The 23,901-nt window shown below is 34.8% G+C and overlaps 1 protein-coding gene across 4 annotated transcripts in view; it reads left to right on the top strand.

Moving 5' to 3' along the window:
• The window catches only part of gdpd5b (glycerophosphodiester phosphodiesterase domain containing 5b), a 56,471-nt gene extending 32,577 nt beyond the window's left edge, over positions 1-23,894 (top strand). Inside the window, exons 4-18 of one of the 4 annotated variants that reach the window (XR_007925017.1) lie at positions 4,019-4,112; positions 4,305-4,364; positions 4,613-4,711; positions 5,937-6,030; positions 7,367-7,512; positions 9,376-9,458; positions 11,444-11,594; positions 12,300-12,521; positions 14,211-14,368; positions 14,688-14,835; positions 16,010-16,092; positions 17,378-17,392; positions 18,638-18,750; positions 20,957-21,206; positions 22,690-23,894. Coding sequence is in view for 2 of the 4 variants with exons in the window: in XM_051861194.1 (XP_051717154.1) it covers positions 4,019-4,112; positions 4,305-4,364; positions 4,613-4,711; positions 5,937-6,030; positions 7,367-7,512; positions 9,376-9,458; positions 11,444-11,594; positions 12,300-12,521; positions 14,211-14,368; positions 14,688-14,835; positions 16,010-16,092; positions 17,378-17,392; positions 18,638-18,750; positions 22,690-22,763 (1,540 nt within the window). In the remaining 2 variants the exon portion in view is untranslated. The remainder of the gene's footprint in view (positions 1-4,018; positions 4,113-4,304; positions 4,365-4,612; positions 4,712-5,936; positions 6,031-7,366; positions 7,513-9,375; positions 9,459-11,443; positions 11,595-12,299; positions 12,522-14,210; positions 14,369-14,687; positions 14,836-16,009; positions 16,093-17,377; positions 17,393-18,637; positions 18,751-20,956; positions 21,207-22,689) is intronic. The other 3 variants (XR_007925018.1, XM_051861194.1, XM_051861195.1) reach the window with 3 other exon arrangements.
• Positions 23,895-23,901: the final 7 nt, after the last annotated feature.

Genomic DNA, 23,901 nt, shown 5'->3' with positions numbered 1-23,901 from the left:
TCTCTGCAGAGATACATCTAAGAAACTTATGAGCTTTCCCAAAACAAATTTGGTATAATCCTATGCTTAAAGTAATCCAGAGTTAATGGAAAAGGCTCTGATGGAACAGATTACAATTTTAATAGATAGGCTGGACTGTTTCTGGCTAGTATTCAGAATGGAATCGCTGATTGCACGTACTATACAGTATATACTGTATGCTGCTTGTACTACTTTTTAAAACAGTATGTAGGCAGTGAATTAGAGTAGTATGCTACATTGCATTGCATACAGGTTACATATTTAATTCAGCTAATTATCATCTTAAATAAATGTGGTTATTTTGTATTTTTAATGCACGTTTGTGTAAAAATCTGTTAGCTTTTGTCATACCAATTAAACGTTGAGTCAAGAATCATATGCAGGGAATCGAGGTTGCTGTTTTTCCAGGTAATTTGTCCAACATTAATTGGAAGGGCAAGTCGAGCAGAGTGCATTATGGGATATAGGACCAAGTGCAGTGTTGTGTACCAAATGCAGTTATATAAAATACAGAAATAAATTATGCATATATAGTAATATAAGATTTGTATATTGCATAATAAATATATATATATATATATATATATATATATAAAAATATTTATTTATATATAAAATTAATTATATTACATGATATATAATATCCACTGTGTTCCAAATTATTATGCAAATACAATTTCAATTAAACAAACATTTGATTTTGATTTTTTCAATTAAAATTTTAAATTGTGCTGCTTCTCCTGTCAGTTTACATCACTGACATCAATCACAGACAGTTTTGGTAATTAGTTTGCCAGGTGAGCCAAATTAAAGTGAAACAATTCAAGGAGGTTGGTCAACATTATTAAGCAAGTCACAGGTTTAATGCAATATGAAGGGAAAAAGAAAGATCTTTCTGCAGATTGAAAGCGTGAAATAGTGCAGTATCGTGCAAAAGGTATGAAAACTGGATATTTCACGAAAAATTAAGAGAGATCATCGTACTGTGAAAAGATTTGTGTGTGATTCAGAACACAGAAGGTTTTCGTTCAGATAAAGGCGTATTAAGGAAGATTTCTGTAAGGCAAATTGCAGTGGGCTCAGTAATATATGAAGACTAATTTTCAAACTGTTTTATTCACTGATAAATGCTGTGCTCCACTGGATGGTCCATATGGATGGAGTTCTGGATGGTTGGTGGATGGCCACCATGTCCCAACAAGGATGCAATGTCAGCAAGGAGGTGGTGGAGTGATGTTTTGGGCTGGAAGCATAGGAAGTGAGTTGGTAGGCCCCTTTAAGGTGCCTGAAGGTGTCAAAATGACATCAGCAAAATATGTGGGGTTCCTAACTGCCTATTTCCTGCCATGGTATAAAAAGAAGAACTGTGCCTTCTGGAGTAAAATCATTTTCATGCAGGACAATGCACCATCCCATGCTGCAAAAAATACCAGTGAGGCCTTGGCTGCTATGGGCATAAAGGGAGAAAAAATCATGGTGTGGCCACATTCATCCCCTGACCTCAACCCTATTGAGAACCTGTGGAGCATCCTTAAAAGGAAGCTCTATGAGGGTGGACGGCAGTTTACCTCTAAACAGCAGCTCTGGAAGGCAATTCTGGCATCCTTAAAGGAAATACAGGCAGAAACTATACATAGACTTACAAGTTCAATGGATGAGAGAGTTGTTAAGGTGATATCAAAGAAGGGCTCTATGTTAATATGTAACTTCATGTGTAGAGACGTTTTTTGATTGAAATAGCTTTGATTTGGGAAAAATAACCTCCTAATGCAAAAAAATGATGAAAGATTTCTGTTTTCAATCCTTTAGAAACTATTAAGTGTTTTGAAATGCTGTTTTGCATAATAATTTGCAAAAAAGATTCCATTTTGCAAAAAGATGCCATTGTCATCATTGGTAATTTTGTTTCATAAAATCCAGATTACAATATAATTGTTGAGGAATGACAAATCCTATTGACTGCCAATTATATAGACTTCTTAGGAAAAAATGAACAAAAACAGCAATGCATAATAGTTTGGAACATAGTGTAGTATATCTGCATAATGCTGGATGCTGTATAATATTAACACACAAAAACTCATTTACATTCAGTCATGGTGTTGCTGAACGATAAAAGAGAAAGAAAGATACAATTAAATACTATATGCAAACAAATAACATGATAAAAACAAACAGAAGACACAGATGTAAACTACAGCCACATATATTGCTATTGTACAGTATTAGCTATAGAAAACAAGTGAGGGAGCAGCAGCAGCAAAAGCTCGATCACCCTCATGTTGGAATATACCCAAAAGCAGCAAGAGATTTAGAGGAGCAGCAAGTATTGATAAGCTCTGAATTATAAACTGGGGCCAAACTGTGAAGAGCTTTAAAAACATACGTCAACACCTTGAATTCTACTTGCTGCTTGACAGGTGGCCAAAACAGGAGTCATATGGTCTCTCCTTCCTGTATTCATTAGTAACCTGGCCACTGCATTTTGAACAAGCTATAGGCATACCAAATCAACCAAGAAAGATATAAAGCATTACGATAATCGAGGCGTGACGAAACAATACTACATAATCTTCCAGTTTCCAGGAACCACATACTCTGTGAAACTGGTTGAGGTTGTAAAAGCCATTGTTTGCTTTTTCCCTCAAGGTCATTTTCTCATGATCCTCCTGATCTCCTTTTTTTTTAATTCTTTCATCTTCTGTTTTCTTTTTTCTTTTCACTGTCACTTCTCTCCTCCCTTTATTTGGCCTCCACCTCCCCCGACACAGTCTCATGGGAGGTACATGAGTCCTTGATGTTACTGTAGAGGACAAAACGGGTTGATTCACAACGACCTCCAGTTAATGCCGCAAGGGACTGTGCATGGAGAATCCGTGATTAGGCAGGGGATGCATCTAGCAAACCCTAGATATGGCTCCGCCCACCAAGCTGCAGTTTAGCCAGTCCGTGCTGAAGGGTGATGTATGACATGCCCACCCACTTTCCATTCTGATTAAAAGCTCAGATAAACTTACTTCTATTTTTAATGTTTTTGAAAGAAGTCTTTCATGTTCACCAAGGCTACATTTATTGGATCAAAGATACAGTAAAAACAGTAATATTGTGGAAATATTATTATTACAATTTAAGACAGCTGTATTATATTTTAAAGTCATTTATTCCTGTGATGGCAAAGCTGAATTTTTAGCAGCCGTTACTCCAGTCTTCATTCCTTCAGAAATCATTCTAATACTCAAGAAACATTTCTTATATTATCAATGTTGAAATCAGTTGTGCTGCTTAAGATTTTTCTGGAAAACATAATATTTTACTTGATTTTTTTTGTAACGTTTGCCATTCATTTAACATTCGTTTAAAGGTGTGTCCACACCATTTCAGTTCCTCAAGAGCAATTCGAAAGCATACAGAGCTTTATTTATTTATTTTTTATTTATTTATTTAATTTAATTTGTTTTTCAAAGATGTAAACTTTTATTTAATTCAAACTCTGAATTAGAAATGTATGTGAAGATGTCTACAGCATACTACAGTTTGAAACATATTGTGGAATAATGTGCACTTTTTCAGGATATGCAGGATATACTACACAGCATTGAGTAAACGTAAGCCTGTATTCAATTCTGATCATAGCTGTTGTGCCTAGATGTTGAAGAAAGCTAATACTGACCCTGATACTGTGCCCCATGGTCTCATATGTTTTATCTCCCTTTGTTTCAAAGATACGCACTAGGCAGATGATGCTTTTTGTAAAACAGATGCCTCTCTCATCCACTTCTTTGGTAAAAGTATACTTATATAATCCAAAGCTCTCATGAGAGCGAGCAAGAGAAACGTGGAGCCTGTCAAAAGATTAGTAGCTTCTGTTTGTTTTTCAGGGGCTTGGTTATTTGGTTGGGCCTTAAAGCAGTCTGAACATTATGGAGGACATAAGACCCAGGAATTTCAATGCTGAATAATCAACTGCTAATATTTTTCTGGTATTGTGCTCCCACAGGTTTTTATATAACCGTTCAGGGGAATGGAGCGATGGAACCATTCCCATATTGGCCACCACGGCAGCTGGCTTCACCTATATAGCATTTTTAATGGTGAGTTGTAACTGCTCTGTAGCACTATGGGTTTATAACCAAAACCTCTCCAAAACCACTAATGCTTTCTCTCTCACACGTGTGTGTACATCACCATTCAGCATTATTTTAGCTCCATACCCCAGTTAACACCTTATCTGAACAGTTGCTGTCACCCAGTTTTTTGTTAATATATGTCTTTTTTTGGTCCAGATTTTAGCCCTGTGTCATGTAGCTGTTGGGCAGCAGTTAAATCTTCACTGGCTCCACAAGGTACCCGTCAACCTCTGAAATGTTTTTCCCAGAACAGAAATAGAAAACCTAGTCCGTTTGTGTGAGACAAACCAAATTAACCTTGACACAGTGTCACAAACACCTTGTTATGCCCCGAGGCTTTCTGGCCACATTGGGAGAGTAAAGTTGTATTTCCCGTTTGTTTATGAACATAGTTTGATTAAATGAAGTAGAATTGTGTAAAATGAGTTTTCACTGAATAAACTGATCTGTGTTTTTCTCACTAGATTGGTGTGACAGTCGCTTTGCTCTCTACAATAATTGGCGTGATATCCGTCACTCAGATGTGGGGAGAGGAATGGGATGTAGTTTGGATTTCTCTTCAGGTGTGTACTTTTAGATGTCTTATCTCCAGGGTTCCCACAGTCCTGAAAAGCAATGAAGTTTCTATTTTATGTTTTTCTAGTTAGACTACCATTCAAAAGTTTGGGGTCAGTACAATTTTTTTTTCTTTCTTTTTTTTTGTGGAGAGAAAGAAATTAACACATATTTAGCAAAGATGCATTAAATTAATCAAAAGTGATAGTAAATACATTTGTAGTGTTACAAAAGATTTATCATTCAAATAAATGCTGTTCTTTTGAGCTTTCTAATACATTGAAAAATCCTGAAGAAAGTATCAGTTTTCACAAAAATATTAAGCAGCACAACTGTTTTCAACATTGATAATAATTAGGGCTGTCGATGTAACACGTTAATTAGATTAATTAATTGCGGTAAAAAATAATGCATTAAAATTTAACATATTTAGCGTAAATTGCCCTCCCCAGACCTATAGTTACAGCATATTTCCATATTAATTTAAAAAAAATTAAAGGTATTGTTCACCCAAAAATGAAAATTCAGTCATCATTTACTAAAAAAAAACCAAAAGTTCATGTGTAAACAATGTTTGAATAAAATAATGAATAATGAATAAAAATGAATCGAATAAAATATCTTTCTGAAGCTACTTTGTGTAATGTCTATTTGATGCTTTACACAATAATGACTTCAAATTATCATTTGGGGGTAATTTCCCAGCCAAAATTGATGTGCGATTAAATTGCGATTAATTAGATGAATTAATCGCCACATCATGTAATTAATTAGATTGAAAATTTTAATTGCTTGACAGCCCTAATAATAATAAGAAATTTCCTTGAGTACCAAATCAGCATATTAAAATGATTTCTGTAGGATCATGTGACACCGAAGACTGGAGTAATGATGCTGAAAATTCAGCTTTGCCATCACAAGAAATAAATTACAGTTTAAAATATATTAAAACAGAAACAGTTATTATAAATTGTAATAATATTTCACAATATTACTGTTTTTGCTGTAATTTTGATCAAATAAATGCAGCCTTGGTGAGAATAAGAAACCTTATTGACCCCAAACTTTTGAACAGTAGTGTGTGCTTTAGGCTAGAAGTTTGTCTTTTGTGTGCGATCTCTGTAAAATAATTTTTATACAGACACTTTAAGGTTCCTTCATTTTCTAGACATTTCTCTTATTCTATCTATGTTTGTGTATTTAGAACAAATGAATGTCTCCACTTTTGTTCAGGCTACTGGTCCCTTCCTGCACATCGGTGCTTTAGCTGCAGCTACCGCTTTGGCCTGGCTGGTGGCTGGACAAGTGGCGCGAGCAGAGAAAACCAGTAAGCCGAATCCACCTTGCACAAAGATCAGACTCTTCTAGTTAGGCATCATTATTAACCAGATGTTAATTATTAAAGCGAAACACACAGAAATTCTCCATCCCTATCGATACATTCCTGTCATCACACAGACACATTACTATCTCCACTAGCTCTGTGCGCTGATGTTTCATGTTACAACATTAGTGGGGAAATTAATATACTGCTATTGATTCCTCATTTCTGTTTACCCAAGCTCATCTGATTCAACTAAGCACAGATTTAACTCGTTTATCTCATTTAGTTAATCAGAACTAAATTTCTTCATTCCTCAGGGACATACAGTACACTGAGCCTATTGAGTTCAAAAGTTTGGGATCTGTCATGCTCATCAAGGCTGCATTGATTGGATCAAAAATACATTAAAACTGTAATATTGTCAGTATTATTACAATTTGAAATAACATTATTCTATTGGATATATTTTAAACTGTTATTTATTTTTGTGAAGGCAAAGCTGAATTTTCAGCATCATTACTCCAGTCTTGTCACATGACCCTTCAGAAATCATTCTAATATGCTGATTTAGTACTCAAGGAAACATTTCTTATTAATATTAATTTAGAAACCGACGAATAGATAGAAAGTTGAAAAGAATAGCTATTATTTGAAATAGAAATATTTTGTATTAATTTACGGTCACATTTAATCAATTTAATGTGTCCTTGCTAAATAAAAATTATTATAAAATGGAAGACCCCAAACTTTTATATGGTAGTGTAATTTCAAATCTCAATTTGTAAGATTTAGAAAACTTCTCTCTCCCTGAAAAATACTTTACACAAGCATGTAAATTAAAATAGCTATGCAAGCTCGATTCCACACATCATGTGCTCAGAAATGTGTCAGAATGCAATTTATAACGCAAAAACGTTATATATTCAGCATTGCTGCAAGGGAAGCTATTGCACATTTTAGCCTCAACTTCTACACTTAGTTTTCTTCTTCAGGACAGCTGCTGTCATGGCTGAGTAACAAATTAAAGAAAATCATGCGGAATCAGCACTTCTCAACTGTCAACATGCATTTACTTACACTAGCACTAATGTTAGAAAGCACATCATGAACAATAAAACCGCATACTTTAAATGTGTTGGCTAAGCATTCACATCTTCTTGTTCTGAGCTAAAATTTAGGCGTTTCTTCTTAGCTACTGCAAAAAAGATGACATAACACATGTGGTCATAGTTTAAATTGATTAAAAAAGCTATTTTATAGACATTTTATGCTTTACAAAAACTTTTTTGAAACTGTACCATAGTTATAATTTCAGATAACTAAGTTGTTGGTTTTCTAGGGTTCCAGTTGATGGTTCTCCTCATCTACCTGAGTGTTCTCCTCACACTCTACTTCATTCCGCTGTCAATCACCTCACCCTGCATTATGGAGCGTGGGAGTCTCAAAGCAGCACCAGCCATCATCGGCCATCAAGGAGCTCCAATGGTGAGCTGCCAAATTGTCAACATTGTGCTGTGCACTTCCTGTCTTCCCTAGATGCTACATCAAGTTTAGGCTACATCAAGGATTGCTGGAGGCAGTTTAGTCCTTTCTCTCTCTCTATGCCTGTATCTCTTTCCTGTCTTTCCATCCCTCACAATTTTTCCCTCTCTTTTTCTTTCTCTCTCTCCATTTATCTTTCTCATATTTCTTTTCCCTGGCTTGTCGTAGCTAAATATAACTCTGGTAAGAGCACTGAGAATCTCTGTGTAGGCGTTCAAGGTTTGGTGGTTATGAAGGGTTTTCAATACACTCGTGTGTATCATTGGTGTATTGTGCTCTGAAATGGCAAATATGCTTTTGATATGTGTGCATGTTATTTCTGTTGTATAGTGGCACAGAATATTGTACATTTGTAGTCCAATACAGTATTTGGACAGGATTAGTTTTATGAACTACCTGAAGGTATGAATATAGGACATCCATGATACTGATTCAGCTGGAATTGGAATTATTATTATTATTATTTTTTTTGTCGTCTAGATGTGTACGTCACAAAACATATATTATATAAAATATATATTATAAACAGATATAAATAGATATTAAATGTATAATATAAATATATATAAATGCTGTTTATTTGAACTTTATATTCAGCAAAGAATCCTGAAAAATGTATCATGGTTTTCACAAAAATATAAAGCAGCAAAACTGTTTTCAATATTGATAATAATATTAACATTGATAATTTTCACTAATTAAGCACTTAATCAGCATTTTAGAATGATTTCTGAAGGATTATGTGACAGAAGTAATGGCTGCAGCCTTGCCATCACATTTTTAAATATATATTAAAATAAAAATACAGTTCTTTTAAATTGTAATAATATTTCACAATATTACTATTTTTGCTGTATTTTCTTCAAATAAATACAGCCTTGGTGAGCATAAGATACTTCTTTCAAAAATATGAAAAAATCCTAATTATTCAAAACGTGTGACAGTATGTGTGTGTGTTTCATTTTCTCAGTAATTTTATGGGGTTTGTGTGAAAAACAGACAGATGTTTATTTGGTTTTGATTAAAATCATCTGTGGAAAACACAAATTTATCTAATTTCTCCTGGGAAAAAACTGGTCCGCTTCTGAATAGGGCTACAGAAAAATAAATGAGAAAGATAATTAAAAACATTTCAGCGTCCTTATAAGTGTCTTTCTAGTAGAAATGTTATGTAACATTTCTACTAGCCTATTAGTGAACAATTTTCTTTGGAGGAACTTACAGTAATTGTCTTCTTCCACTCTTGGCTACAGCTGTAAACACCCAAACTTGGGTTGCAAACACATTGAGGGTGCTGGTTGGAGATCATAGGTGAAGTATTGACCACCATGAGGGTCATAACCGTAAGTGCTCTCCAAAGGGACATACATACTGATCCTGATCCTGATCCATACTTAATATATTCCTCTCCTCATTCTCTTGTGCTTCAAAGGAAGCGTCTCACCCTCATTTTGCATTTGTCACGTGTACTAGTACATCTAGACCCGCTGTGTGCAGATGATCTCAAGTTGCTGCTTGCATGCTGTTGCATAAGCGTGAACCACAGAGGAGCCGTAGATTGTGCATCTGTCTGGCCCTCAAGCACTCAGTGAACTTCTATGAGATGAGTTATTGATTTATATCCACAACAAGGAAGAGGTTTAGCTATCACTTAGCTCCGGGCTGAGAAGAGTCTCACATTTTGGTTTAACAATGATCTTTCCATTCCTGCTTCCATAGGGTTAAAGTATGCAATACTTTATTCTTTGTGTAATTTTCACTTCTTAATTTTTAATTTCTTTTCTTTTTCTACTTCCTCTTGTTCAGCTCGCTCCAGAGAACACTCTCCTATCCTTCAACCGAGCTCTGCAGAGAAATGTTAGTGGGTTGGAGGCGGATGTGACCATCAGGTATTCATACATTCATTCTGTCTGGTTCTCCTCCTCTTGGTACAGTTCAATCAATAGATTATACAGAACTGTGTGTGTTTGTCTCTAAAGGCACAAGGTCACAATGTGCGTTTCAAAGTGTGAATCCTTGTGTGGCAGTGCGAGACTGCTATAATGAGAGGTTGGCATGAGTCGTGTCGTCTCTTAACCCAGAGAGTGCATAGTAATTGAACCCTGGACAGACAGGAAGACTTTATAAAGAAGCCCCTTTAAGCTATAATCTACTCTGCCTGCTTAACACACATCTTTAGATAATGGAGCAGAAATTGTCCATCAGTTGTGTTGTAATTTATCTTTGAGTCATCACTCAAGCTTTTAGATTAAAATATCTCTAATAGTGAAGCTCTATGGACAGAATCTCTGGCATAATGTTGATTACCCCAAAAATAATTTTGACCTCATTTTTAAAAACACTGCAATTTTTTAATTATTATTTTAAAGACCCCCTGTGGTGAAAATCAAGTTTTTAATGTTGTTTATATGTCTGTGTGGTGTTTTTAATATGCTTTAAGACAAACCATGTGCAAATTCATATGTCAGCACCATTGCTGAGTTTTTTTTTTCCTTAAAACTGCAGTGAAAAAAGTCTCAAACCCGCAGTTTGAAATCGCTGGTGTCTGTGATGTAACAAACTACCTTGTAATCAATCACATCAATGTGCCGGCGGGCTTTAGCGTATCATTAACAGCAAACTAGCAGGGGAGTCTTGAGAGAAGCCTGGTTATCCTGGTTTATTTTTCTGTTGATATGAAAATTGTGTAGATTTAGCAATATGGCGGGTGTATGATGTGTATTACTATGTTATTATGAACTATATGTCTTTCTCCATCGACCTTCTGAGTTGTTAAAGCGTTTGTAAGGATCCTGATTGTTAGATGGCAGCTCTCTGACTCTGACATGGCGAACGGGAACATGGTTTGTTAAACATTTGCAGCACATTATTAGCTGTTTGATAACATAGTCAAGCGAAAGGCTAATTATATTAATTATCGTTATGTGTCCAATGTTATAAAGAGCGATACCATTGTGCAGCGTTTACCTCAGTAAGTTGACCAAGTGGATCTCTGAGCTGGTGTGAGCGAGTGGAGGCGGGGCTAATTTGCATATTCATTGATCCGTGTATACTAAATGAGGCAAGGGTGTAGAGTTACATTCAAGCTATTTTAAGGCATGAAGAAATATTTTTCACAGGAAAAAACTATAGGGGGACTTTAAACTGAAGTACAAGTCAAAATTGTATTAAATAATATAATATTTAAAAATAATTTCAGTTAGAAAAAGCAAATAATTTATGTAATCCTTTAAAATCTATTAGTAAAAATGTAAATTCCTCATTGAAATATTAAATGTTTGAAGTTTTTAAGGCTGTTTTCTCCTGACGATTGTATACAGCTGCAATTTTTAAACGGTTGAGTCATTTAAAACAACAATATACTGTATATTGTAAGAAACACTATACAAAAAAGTGCAATTGAAAATTAAGTCTTGTGAGCCATTACTGCTTTGTGATTGGTTGTTTCAGTCCACGTGTTGCTTTGGTTGGGAACATCTGGTTTAATTTCATTGAGAGGTGGTGGCACTGGCATAAACCATATTAAAATTGATGTGTCAAAGGTTCAATCTACCACCACTGTGCTCCTGCAAGGCATTTAACCTCAGTTTGTGGGTTGTCCTGTGTAAAAAGGCATCTTCCAAATGAAGAGTAATGGTTTGCAATAATACTACTTCTATTGTACAACAACCGCACTATTGCAAAAAGTCCATACAGATGTTCTTCTGCCAGTCACAGCGTACAGTAAGTCCACTCACCACTTTTATTCACTCTCTTATCATTGAATATTACCCAGCAGCGCTGGCAGGTTCAGCCCTAATGGAAGCACTTCCTCAGTTGCAATCTAAGTGCTGTCTAATCACACGCTGCCAAGTAACTCTGGCTTTGGCTGTAGTCTAGATGGTGTGCCATTCCTCATGAGAGACCGGACATTGAGGAGAACCACAAACGTGAGGATAGTGTTCCCGGAGAGACAGTATGAAGATGCTTCACTCTTCAACTGGACTGATCTGAGCTCACTGAATGCTGGCCAGTGGTTTCTGAAGGTATGGGCCATTTTGGCTCTAAACTATGTCTACAATGTCCACTTGTCACTTTCACTTTCAATACAGCTGAATTTAGTGATGTAGTAGTGTTAGTAATTTGCATTTATTTATGGCAACACTGAAGAGTGTTTTTAAATTTTAATGGGGACAATAAAAATTTTTCTTGCTTATCTGAAATAAGAGTTCAGTCTATGTAGATGTACTTTAATATTCACACAAAGCCTCTCTCTTGACTATTAATGGAAATTATATTGCAAAACAGGTCATTTAGAACGTCACAGTTATGATGTCAGCACATTATTGTATTTCTGCCCAAGTTTATACATTAACAACTGTTAGTTTTGTGCAATCAGCCCTAACCTAATGAATTATAACTATACTGCAAAGCAGTTAGCCAGTTATAACAGATATATTTGCATCTAGAAATCTTAAAGGTACAGTAACAAAATCGGTCTGTTTAACTCTAAGGTTTATGTAAAACTAAATTATGGCTTTTACTCCAGTTATACAGTAAGTGGACTTCAATGCTGTCTAATGTGATGTACCCTTTTAAGATCTAGCAAATTAAGCATGTTGTCATAGCTTCATAATTTAGACTAAATTTCCTTGTTTTCTTCTTACTTGAAAGTTTTAATCTTTTACATTTCGAATGTATAAGCATGCATATCTGCATATAACTTGACTAACTGATTTCACTGAACGCAGGATGATCCTTTCTGGACTGTGCAGTACATGTCAACATCCGAGCGCTGGTCAGTGGGGAACCAGACAGTGTGCAGCCTGGAGCAGATGCTGAAACTAGCGGCTAAATCCAAGAGCTCAGCCATATTCACTCTGCGCAGACCGCCGCCCAATCACCCCCACCACCACGACTGGGTCAACCTCACCCTGGACACTGTTCTGAGGTCAGGAATACCACAACGGCAGGTTAGTCTTGAGGGAGTGATACTCGCGTTTGATATGCTACTGGAAATCTCATTTGTCCTTGGCCTGGGGTTGAAATAGATGCCTTTGGGATACGTTTGTTCCTGTTTTATATGGTTGTATAGACACGCCCCCTAGCTGTGAGTAAAATTAATTACATTATGGTTGTAACTTTAAAAAGCCTTACTATATCATATTTGATAAGCAAATTTCCAAGGCCTCTAAATTATCAGCATGATCAAAACATTGCTGAAAAACCTGTTGTACACAATCTACTACATGCCCTTTGTCATCTGATTGATAGTTTATAATTCTTTACAGCAAGTAAAAAGCCTTTTAGTATAATTGTAAAAATGTCCACCTTCAGGTTGTGGTGCATGTGTCTTTTTGCTTTGAAATCTGTGCTGATTTTTGTAAAGTACACACAATAATAAGTTTTATATTGTTAGTAATATTTTCAGATGAACACTGATGATTCAAGATGATTATCCATACATACTTTTTTTTTTAAAACCATCTTAAAATGTATCAAATATGATACATCAGGCTTTTGAGAAACATTTGTGTACATCTCTCAATCTTTAATGTATTGCATTGCATTGCATTATATGTTTTGCCCCACACAATAAAATCTACATAGCTTTGATCATAAAACTAAGCATTTAAATATCGTTTTACTAAGACATTTTACTGGGAAATATAGAGGGACAACTGATATTTATATGCATTTTTTGTATGTAGTCTGCTATACTGTTGTAAAGATATTGATTTACATTACAAGCTATCAGAAATTCAAACATTTTGGCCTAAAAACATTAGCAACTGCACCAAATTGTATATTTTTGCTAAGTTTGTGCTTCTGAATAAAATTGAGGTGGGTTTTTTTTTTTCATTAAAAAATGTAAAAAGATTTTTACATTTTTTTAAAGGTAAAAAATGATGTTTGAATAATCAAGTAAACCCAAGTTGCTTCAGTCCAGTAAATGTTCATCTTACATTTAATTTATAAAAACCATTAAATATTTCACAGCAAAAAAGACTTATATAATAAAAATAAAAAGTATGAACTATCAATCAGAGGGCAGAAGGCATGAAATAGATTGTGTACAACAGGTTTTTCAGCAGTTTTGGTCGTGTTGATATTTTATAGGCCTTAGAAATTTGCGTATTAAATATGATACAGTAGGCAAATACATTTATAAATAGGCATTATACTTATTGTTTAACAAAATTTTACAAACAATGTTTACTTTAAGTTATTAGAGAATAAATGTTTTAAAAATGTGGCTAAAATGTTGTAACATGCATTGCCAAACAAGCATTCTTTTTTCAGTGAATTTATACCCCCAAAAGGTGCAACGTATCCTGGGAGATACAAACATTAAAATCAAAAATAAAAGTCATGTTTTTAAAAAAAATTATGAAATTGTATTATTTGTTTCCTAATAAGATGGAAAATAGCAATAAATTAATTTTCTGAGGTCTCTTTATGGTCTTGCCCTTTTTGGGTTAAATATGATACTCAAAAAACAAAACAAAAAAACACAAGCAAACTTTTTTCATTTAAAATAAGATTTGTCTGACTATTATTTCATATGTCAGGCTTCACAGGGTTAATATCTAAAAGTATGATTATTACATAGTTTGTATTCTCTTCCCCATTTAACTGTTTTTTTGTGTACGTTTGTGTAGGTGATGTGGACAGTGGACAGTAACAGGGAAATGGTGAGGCAGGTTGCTCCGGGGTTACAGCAGACCTCTGTACAGAAGCTGCCCCTCGACACACTCCATCATAAAGGCATCAGCAGGGTCCTGCTGCGCTACAACCAGGCCTCTGTGCAGGACATCCGGTACGCCTCTGCCCTACTTACAAACACCTGCTCTCACTTACAACATCCACATTACACGATAAGGGACAGTTTGGGAGCTGCAATTTCTGCCGCACAAGTGTAATGTAATGAAAATGCAAAAACCTGCAGTTGTTCAGCCAAACTCATGCTATATTATAGCCAATGTTGCTATTCCAGGCCACAATTTAGTTTGTAAGCTTGTGGCTCACATCTTAATTCAACATAAAAAGCCATAGCATCAACAAACAAACACAGCGGAAATAAAAGTTTGACAAAAAAGCTAAAAGCTAGTCCTATATCTCTGTGTTTATTTGAATAGGCTGTATAATGAGAACAACATCAGTCTGACTCTGTATACGGTGAACGAGCCGTGGCTGTATTCTCTGCTGTGGTGCAGTGGGGTGCCATCCGTCTCCTCTGAAGCCCCGCAGGTGCTGAGGAAGGTGCACTATCCGCTCTGGCTCATGGTACAAACCCTCATCTGCTTGTAGATTCTTCATTAGGCGATGGCTAAGAAATATAATTGGTTAACATCTAATGCTCTGGCCTTTATTCAAAATAAATGCATACTGCTTCATTAAATTAATTTTGCTTTTTTTTACTAGAATATTACACTAAAATGACAAATATTATAAGGGAGTTAATGACATATTTTGTATTAAATATATATTGATAATATTATCCCATGCAATATACTATAATATATACAGGAGCAAGTTTTATATGTTTCTTAAAGGGTTATTTCACCCAAAAATTAAAATTCTGTCATTATTTACTCACCCTCAAGTCATTCTACACCCTTAAGACCTTCGTTCATCTTCTGAACACAAATTAAGATATTTTTGATAAAATCCGATGGCTCCATTGTGGCCTCCATTGCCAGCAAGATAATTAACACTTTCAGATGCCCAGAAAGCTACTAAAGACATGTTTAAAACATGTGACTACAGTGGTTCAACCTTAATGTTATGAAGCGACGAGAATACTTTTTTGTGCACCAAAAAAACAAAATAATGACTTTTCAACAATATATAGTGATGGCTGATTTCAAAACACTGCTTTGAAGCTTTACAAATCTTTTGTTTCGAATCAGTGGTTCAGAGCGCCAAAGTCACATGATTTCAGTAAACGAGTCTTTGTTACATCATAAGTGTTTCGAAATTTCAATAGTTCACGTGGCTTTGGCAGTTTGATACGCGCTCCGAACAACTGATTCAAAACAAAAGATTCATAAAGCTTCGAAGCTTCATGAAGCAGTGTTTTGAAATCGCCCATCACTACATATTGTTGAATAAGGTCGTTTTTTTTTTTTTTTTTTTGGGCGCACAAAAAGTATTCTCATCGCTTTATAATACTAAGATTGAACCACTGTAGTCACATGAACTGTTTTTTAGCTTTCTGGGCATTAAAAATTGTTAATTATTTTTTATCGAAAATTAAAATTATTTTATCAAAAATATCTTAATTTGTGCTCCGAAGATGAACGAAGGTCTTACGTGTGTGGAACGACATGAGGGTGAATAATTAATGACAAAATTTTCATTTTTGGGTGAACTAACCCTTTAAGAAAGAATGATCTCTATCAATTCTCTTGCACCATCTAGTGGTGTGTGTGCCTCATTAGCATTTGTGTCTTTCCAGACTCCAGATGAGTACTGCTTGATATGGATCTCCACTGATCTCATTTCCTTTGCTGTAGTTCTGGGAATATTTATATTCCAGAAGTAAGTGGCCATTTTTTGACATGGTATGCTGTAGATTATAGGAATTATATATACTGTTAAAGTATTTATTAATATATTGAATTGGCTTTTATTAATATATTGAATTTTCAGTTTGTTGAAATTGTAATAATTGTGATATGTATATGTATGCGTATGTTTATTTATTTATATAATACAATATATATATATATATATATATATATATATATATATATATATATATATGTATATATATATATATATATATATATATATATGTATATGTATGTGTGTGTGTGTTTGTTTTTATCTTTTAGTACTTCAACTTAAACTTATTTTTAGTTAGTTGTCAAGGCAATATTTCTCATTTTTTATTTAGGTTTTATTTATCAGATGTTTATATTTTATTTTATTTTATTTTATTTCACTTTATTCCAACTAACGAAACATTTTTTAAAAAAAGTTTTAGATTTAGTTTTAATTAACAGTAACACTACTATAGTTCTTCTTTTTTTTCCAACTTTCCAGTACATATACTTATAAATGTAATTTAATGAAATAATAAATATTCATCTCTTAAGAACTCCTTTCAAACTCATCTACATTGTAAGCAATAAAATATTAACAAATAAAAAAATATTAATGTTTATAGAGAGTTAGAGTATCCTATATAAAAATATTTAGTTCAAATTTATGTTCTGTATGAACTTGCTTCTTTTTTTTTTTTTTACTGCTTAAATTCACCCACAGTAGAGTTTTGGTCTAAAAGAAAATATGACTTTGAATGTTGTAGTAATGAAAGCTAAAGGTTGTTTAAAGTCACACTTAAAACATCTAGATTGTAAATTCTAGTACATCACTTTGCTTCGATTGTTTCACCAGATGTAATCAAATGCAGCTTCCTATTCCTAGAATACAAATTTTTCAACCTTTACAAAACAAAATATTAATGTATCCTAAACCATGATTAGAGAGAAGGAAGAAGGATAAGAAGAAAATGTGTTTGCATTGATGTTGTATTGGATATTTTGCATACTCACCAGTTATCTTTCATTATAATGTTTAATGTTCGAGATCAAATCTCGTTAATGTGTGAAATGAGAACTCAAAGATTTGTGGGGCTCTGGATCCTCTACGTTTGCTGCGCTTGCCATAGTGACATTTGCATCTGCTTTTCTGAACTGACCTCTTGATTCTCTCCCTTTCTTTTGCTCTTGTACCCTTTCTTCCACCTCTCCTCCTCTTCTTCTTGCTCTCTGCCTGATGTGCATGCTCCTCTTCTCTGCTGCATTCTGGCATCTCTCAGCTATCACATAATCAGGTAATTGGGTCAGCACTGTTGGCCCATGCTGCCAGTGTATATCTCCCTTCTTGCCCTTCTTTTTCTATATAACCCTGTTTCAATCTATCTGCCTGTATCTTTCGTTTTACCTGTATTTTGTCAATGCTGTTACTAACTCTTCTCACTAAACCACAACCCACATGATTACACTTTAATATCACTGCTTATCACTTAACATATAATTAATATTTAATTCAGGTTTATTATGTGGAATCACTTGGATGAAGGTTCACTAACAGGAAGAATACTTTAGGATTTTGCTATGAGGCTCGGTCACCCCCTAGTGGATGAGTGCAGAATGAGCAACAATCACAGTTGACTGACAGTAACATTTAGCTGCTTTTGTTTCTGTAAGAGAGCCATTTTCTACTGTTGCACAGAAGTGTGTATATATATATATATATATATATATATATATATATATATATATATACACTAAGGTTATCTATAGGCTTGACTTGAGTGCTTTCTTACCAGTCATGTGGTTTAAAGCAGACGGTCTTGTTTTGAGCCAACAACACTCCAGAATGTCAGTTTTGACAGGTGTCAAATATTATCAGCGGGGAAATTTGAGCAAAATTGTATTTTGGGTAATTTGAGCAGACGGTCACTGTAACTGTAGATTAACAGACTTGTTTCGGTTCATACGTAAATCTAAGTCTTAAGAGTTGAGTAAATTCATACACTTACGTTCAAATATTTTGGGGGTCGGTAAGGAATAAGAAAAATATAATTTATTCCTGTGATGGCAAAGCTACATTTTTAGCATCATTACTCGTCTTTAGTGTCACATGATCCTTCAGAAATCATTCTGATATGCAGATTTGGTGCTCAAGAAGCATTTTTTATTATTATCAATGTTGAAAACAACAACTAAATATTTTTGTGGGAACCATGATCATTTTTTTTTTTTTTTTCAGGATTCTTTGAAATACAAATCTTTATAACATTATCAATGGCTTTACTGTTACTTTAGATCAATTCAATGCATCATAGCTGAATAAAAGTATTCATTTTTGCTGACCCCAAACTTTTGAATGGTAATGTAAATACAATATACTGTATATCTTAGAGTCTACCAATTACATTAATAAATCACTGTGAAATTCAGGAGTTAATTTGATTGTTAACAACAAAAAGGAATCAGCAGTTCTCTGTTTGGATATGGTAACTAAGGTCGCTTTGTGTATGTGTGTGTTTGTGTGTGTGTGCACGTGATCACAGGTGGAGAATGAGTGGGATGCGTAGCTACAACCCAGAGCAGATCATGCTGAGCGCAGCTGTCAGGAGATCCAGCAGAGATGTCAACATCATGAAGGAGAAGCTCATCTTCTCTGGTAAGAGCCACCAAACCACCTCCTGTTGGCATTTCTCATACTGTGTGTGTGAGAAAGAGCTTATTACGTGTCACTCTGAAGTACTTGATTCTGATTGGTCAATCAAATATTTGTATAATGACTGCTAAACTATGTATTTCACCATTGTCCATAGCAAAATACTGCTGCTATATTTACGTCTCATTTGTTACTCCACAATGTTTCACTCTTCATACCACTAATTAGCGCCATCTTGTGACACAAAATGAAGAAATTCAGTATTCATTATAATATATAGTGAGTAAAACATTTGATAAATGGCTAGAAACATATGATTTGTCCCAAGTTACAGCAAGAAAACTATAACGTTGCCAGAGGACTGCCGAACAGGAAGAGAATGAGACAGGACTTAATACTGATGAAGTTACATTGTTGTTAAATATGTTAGTTAACTGGTCCATAGATAAAGTTAATTGAATTGCAGATTAAAAATATATAAATAAACTGTGTTGGGAAAAGTTACTTTTAAAAGTAATCCGTTACAGTATTGTGCCCTTTCACACCAAAAGTGAAATGAATACGCCTCAGGCTAAAGGAAATGCAAATTTATGTCTGTACAGTAGAGTTTTTTAACATATACATGAGAAGGCCTCAGTCGATAAATGGAAAAAAACTTGCGCTATTTATTTAAAAAGGTAACTCCGATATTTTGTTGTAAATTTAAAAGTAATGCATTACTTTAGTAGTTACTTGAAAAAAGTAATCTGATTACACAACTCGTGCTACTTGTAATGCATTACCCTCAACACAGTAAATAAGAATTGTAGTATTGAAGTATAGCTTTAAGCTAATATACAATATTATAGATAGCAAGATAATGTCCAAGTATTTATTTGATAAGTAGCTGTGTAATGTGTGGAGTAAGGTACAGCCAACAGTCATTATCCCAAAACAATCTCCTTCAGAGCGACACAAGATCCCTTTCCCTTTTATTTTGCCATTTACCCTATAAAGGCTACTATTATTTGATAAGGCCTCTAAATGTGAACCTGGACCACAAAACCAGTCATAAGGGTCAATTTTTTGAAATTGAGATTTATACATAATCTGAAAGCTGAATAAATAAGCTTTCCATTGATGTTTGGTTTGTTAGGATAGGACAATATTTGGCCGAGATTTATAAAAATCTGGAATCTGAGGGTGCCAAAAAATCAAAATATTGAGAAAATCGCCTTTAAAGTTGTCCTAATGAAGTCCTTAGCAATGCATATCCACTCACAAAAATACATTTTTATATATTTACGATAGGAAATTTACAAAATATCTTCATGGAACACAATCTTTACGTAATATCCTAATGATTTTTGGCATAAAAGAAAAATCAATAATTTTGACCCATACTATGTATTGTTAGATATTGCTACAAATATACCGGTGCGACTTGTGACTGGTTTTGTGGTCCAGGGTCACAAATTATCAAAATGATCAAAACCTTGCTGAAAAACTGTACACAATCTACTATAGGCCTTCTGTCTTCTGATATAAACATTTATTTTAATAGTTTATATTATTTTCAGTAAAAAGCCTTTTAGCGTATTTCTAAAAACATCCCCCTTCAGGTTGTGGTACATGAGTCTTTTAGCTGTCAAATCAAAAGTAAACGTAAAAATGACTTTCAAATTGTTTGTAATATTTCAAGATGAACACTTACTGGACTGAAGCAACTTAGGTTTACATTATTATCCATACTTGTGAGTATCAAATACATCAGGCTTTTGAGGAATGCTAATTTATACATCTCTGTCATCATAGTATTGTATTGCATATGTTTTGCCCCCAATAATAAAAACTACAGAACTTTGATAATAATAAAAAAAATTTAGCATTTAAATATTATCTTATTTAGACATATTATTGGGAGATAAAATGCATATAATTATCAGTTGTCACTTTGTCACTTTATATGTAAGTAGTCTTATATATAACCTTATTTTTAATATAAGAGTGGCTATTTGTAATTTGAATGTGCAAGGCATATATATATATATATATATATAGAATTGAATTGAATATATATATATATAATATATATATATGTCAGTCTTTACAGGGTTAATGTCTGTACACGTTGCATGCATTGTATTTTTGGATTAGCATTGAGTGTGCATGTGTCCCAACAGTGTTTGCATGCCTCTGTGTGTGTGTGTTTTTTTTGCCCTGTCTCAAGGTCAGCCACAGTAGCTGTCCACCTCCTGGGTTTGAGTCTTCCACTACTGTATGTCATCGCATCCCTTCATCCCATTCCATCTCATTCCCTCCCCTCTCCCTACTGTCTCCCACTGCCTGCCACCGTCCTGTCTCTTCCTGCATCCATTCATCCATCCATCAATCCATACTCTGCTGACATCCCACAGCTTGAATGATAGCTCATGCAGGGCTGTAGCATCACTGGCCAGGGTAACTGTGGCCTGCGTATGGTGAGTATGAGGGTGATGATCATTCAGATGTGTGGAATTCAAAAAGAAGATCTACAGTTTGCTTTTTCACCTGCAGCTCTGTTCCAAGTCTGCAAACTACATAGGCAGCTATACCTTTTAAGAAAGCTTATTATTATGTTGAATCTCACATGAACCATTAGAAATCGCAACTGTTTTATTTTGTTGAATAAAAGTAATAATAACCTACAACCCGAATTCTGGAAATGTTGGGACTTTCAAATCACATGAGCCAATATTTTATTCACAATAGAACATAGATAACATAACAAATGTTTAAACTGAGAAATTTTACACTTTTATCCACTAAATGAGCTCATTTCAAAACAATATTCAAACGTCAAATTGCAAAGGCTTTGAAAATCTCATCATCTACAGTGCATAACATCATCAAAAGATTCAGAGAAACTGGAGAAATCTCTGTGCGTAAGGGACAAGGCCGAAGCCCTTTACTGGATGCCTGTGGTCTTCGGCCCTCAGACGACACTGCATCACTCATCGGCATGATTGTGTCAATGACATTACTAAATGGGCCCAGAAATACTCCCAGAAACCACTGTAGGTAAACACAATCCGCCGTGCCATCTGCAGATGCCAACTAAAGCTCTATCATGCAAAAAGGAAGCCATATGTGAACATGGTCCAGAAGCACCATCGTGTCCTGTGGGCCAAGAGTCATTTAAAATGGACTGTTTCAAAGTGGAAAAGTGTTCTATGGTCAGACGAGTCCAAATTTGACATCTTGTTGGAGATCACCTCGTTGGAATAACCTCGATGCCCAGACGTCTTCAAACTGTTTTGAAAAGAAGAGGAGATGCTACACCATGGTAAACATGCCCCCATCCCAATTATTTTGAGACCTGTAGCAGGCATCAACTTTGAAATGAGCTCATTTAGTGGATAAAATTATAAAATTTCTCAGTTGAAACATTTGTTATGTTATCTATGTTCTATTGTAAATAAAATATTGGCTCGTGATTTGAAAGTCTTTTAGTTTTCATTTTATTCACATTTAAAAAAACGTCCCAACATTTCCGGAATTCGGGTTGTATATTTTCCATCATGGATTTCCTGTAGCTCCTCAGTATGGCACTAGCAACGGCAAGGTCATGTAAACTAGAGCAATGTATACCTTGACTAAAAAAGTGAATAAATGTTATTTTGAGTGAAACATTTTGTGCTTGTTGCAATACATTATGGGTTCATACTATCTGTAAAGGATACGTGTAATACCGACTGAATTAATTTGCCAAGATTTTAAGGAAAAAACATTTCTTATAAGGTAGAAAAAGAAGCACACCTACAATGCCTCATTAAAAAAGCTAAGTAGCCAGGTTTGGAGCAGTGTTTCTCAAGTGAAGATCCTCGGTTCATGATTTTGCATCGTCAAAGTGGAGGTCTTGCAAACGTCATGGACGTTAAACTAAATATTTGTATTTTTTTCATCTTACATTTTGTTCCACAGAGGTGAGCAACGGAGTCAGCAACGATGAACAAAATGGATACACAGAAAATGGATTTAACTACTACACGAATTAAGGCATTGCTCATTGACTCACGGAGTGAAAAAAAGCATCACATCTTGAACCAGCTTGTGGTGTATCCTCTGAACTACTGACTTAACTCTTAGTCTGCTGTTGATGATGGACTCTTGTACAGTTTTTTTTTTTTTTCTTCCGCTGTTAAGATGCTTGTTTTAAATTCTGGACAGTAAAGAGAAGTAGGAAGTGCAGTTTTTCTGTTGACTATTACCAAATCTGTGGCCTCTTCCCCGACGTAACGCTTGAGGATGCTGGAATGCCTGTTACTTGCTTCGTATTGCAAGCATGCCTGTGATAATATAATGGATTTTATCTGTTGGTTTTTGGGGATTTAATTTTTTTCTAATCTTCCATAGCCAGCCAATGTGGAGTATAACATATATTATGCCAGTTTTTTTTTTTTTTAATTTCTAGACCTTGATTTGGTGTGATATTAACAGTTTAATGATGCCTTCTGTTCAAACGGTTGTGAATTTTGAAGAACAAACAGGTGTTTACACAGTGCCTGCCTTTAGCCTTCCAGTGATATTTACCGTGTTTGATATACCACCTATTTAGCATGTGGTTCAGTTGTCATTTTGAGAGGAATTCACCCAGCCTTATCGTCTTGGTCAGTATGATGCCAGAGAACCTGGAACATTTAGGCACGTTCTGCATACATATCTGTGGTTTGATTTAAGAAAAAAAAATCCCCTAATTAGAATGGAATGGTGAATTGCAGAAACCAAAAGTAAAAGAGGGTCTGTTTAAAAACTTAGTTTAGGCTGTAGTTAAACACTGTTTATAAAGAAAGCTGGCTTGGAGTTTCGATGCCGTGCAATATTACTTGGACACTGTCCAATAATAAAAAGTGTTTGAATGTTGTCCAGTGATTTTTATTTTTTAAACTATTAAATTGTCATTTTAGCCTCAACCCTCTTGTTTATGTAGCTTTTCATGTATTAAATACTTTGTACAGGGCTTCCTGTTGCTGAGGTGCCCCGACCCCTGACTTAATATTGTAAATGTGAGATGTGACATTGTTTACAGTTGTTGTGCTGTCACACAGAGGACAGGGCTGAACGATTGTGCTGGTTGATGTTTTTATGATGTGTTTCAGAGGTCAGTCAATAAAAATAAAACTACAGTTTTTACAG

Source organism: Ctenopharyngodon idella, chromosome 15 (assembly GCF_019924925.1).
Source record: "Ctenopharyngodon idella isolate HZGC_01 chromosome 15, HZGC01, whole genome shotgun sequence".
NCBI lineage: Eukaryota > Metazoa > Chordata > Actinopteri > Cypriniformes > Xenocyprididae > Ctenopharyngodon > Ctenopharyngodon idella.
This window is presented reverse-complemented; position numbering and strand designations above follow the sequence as displayed.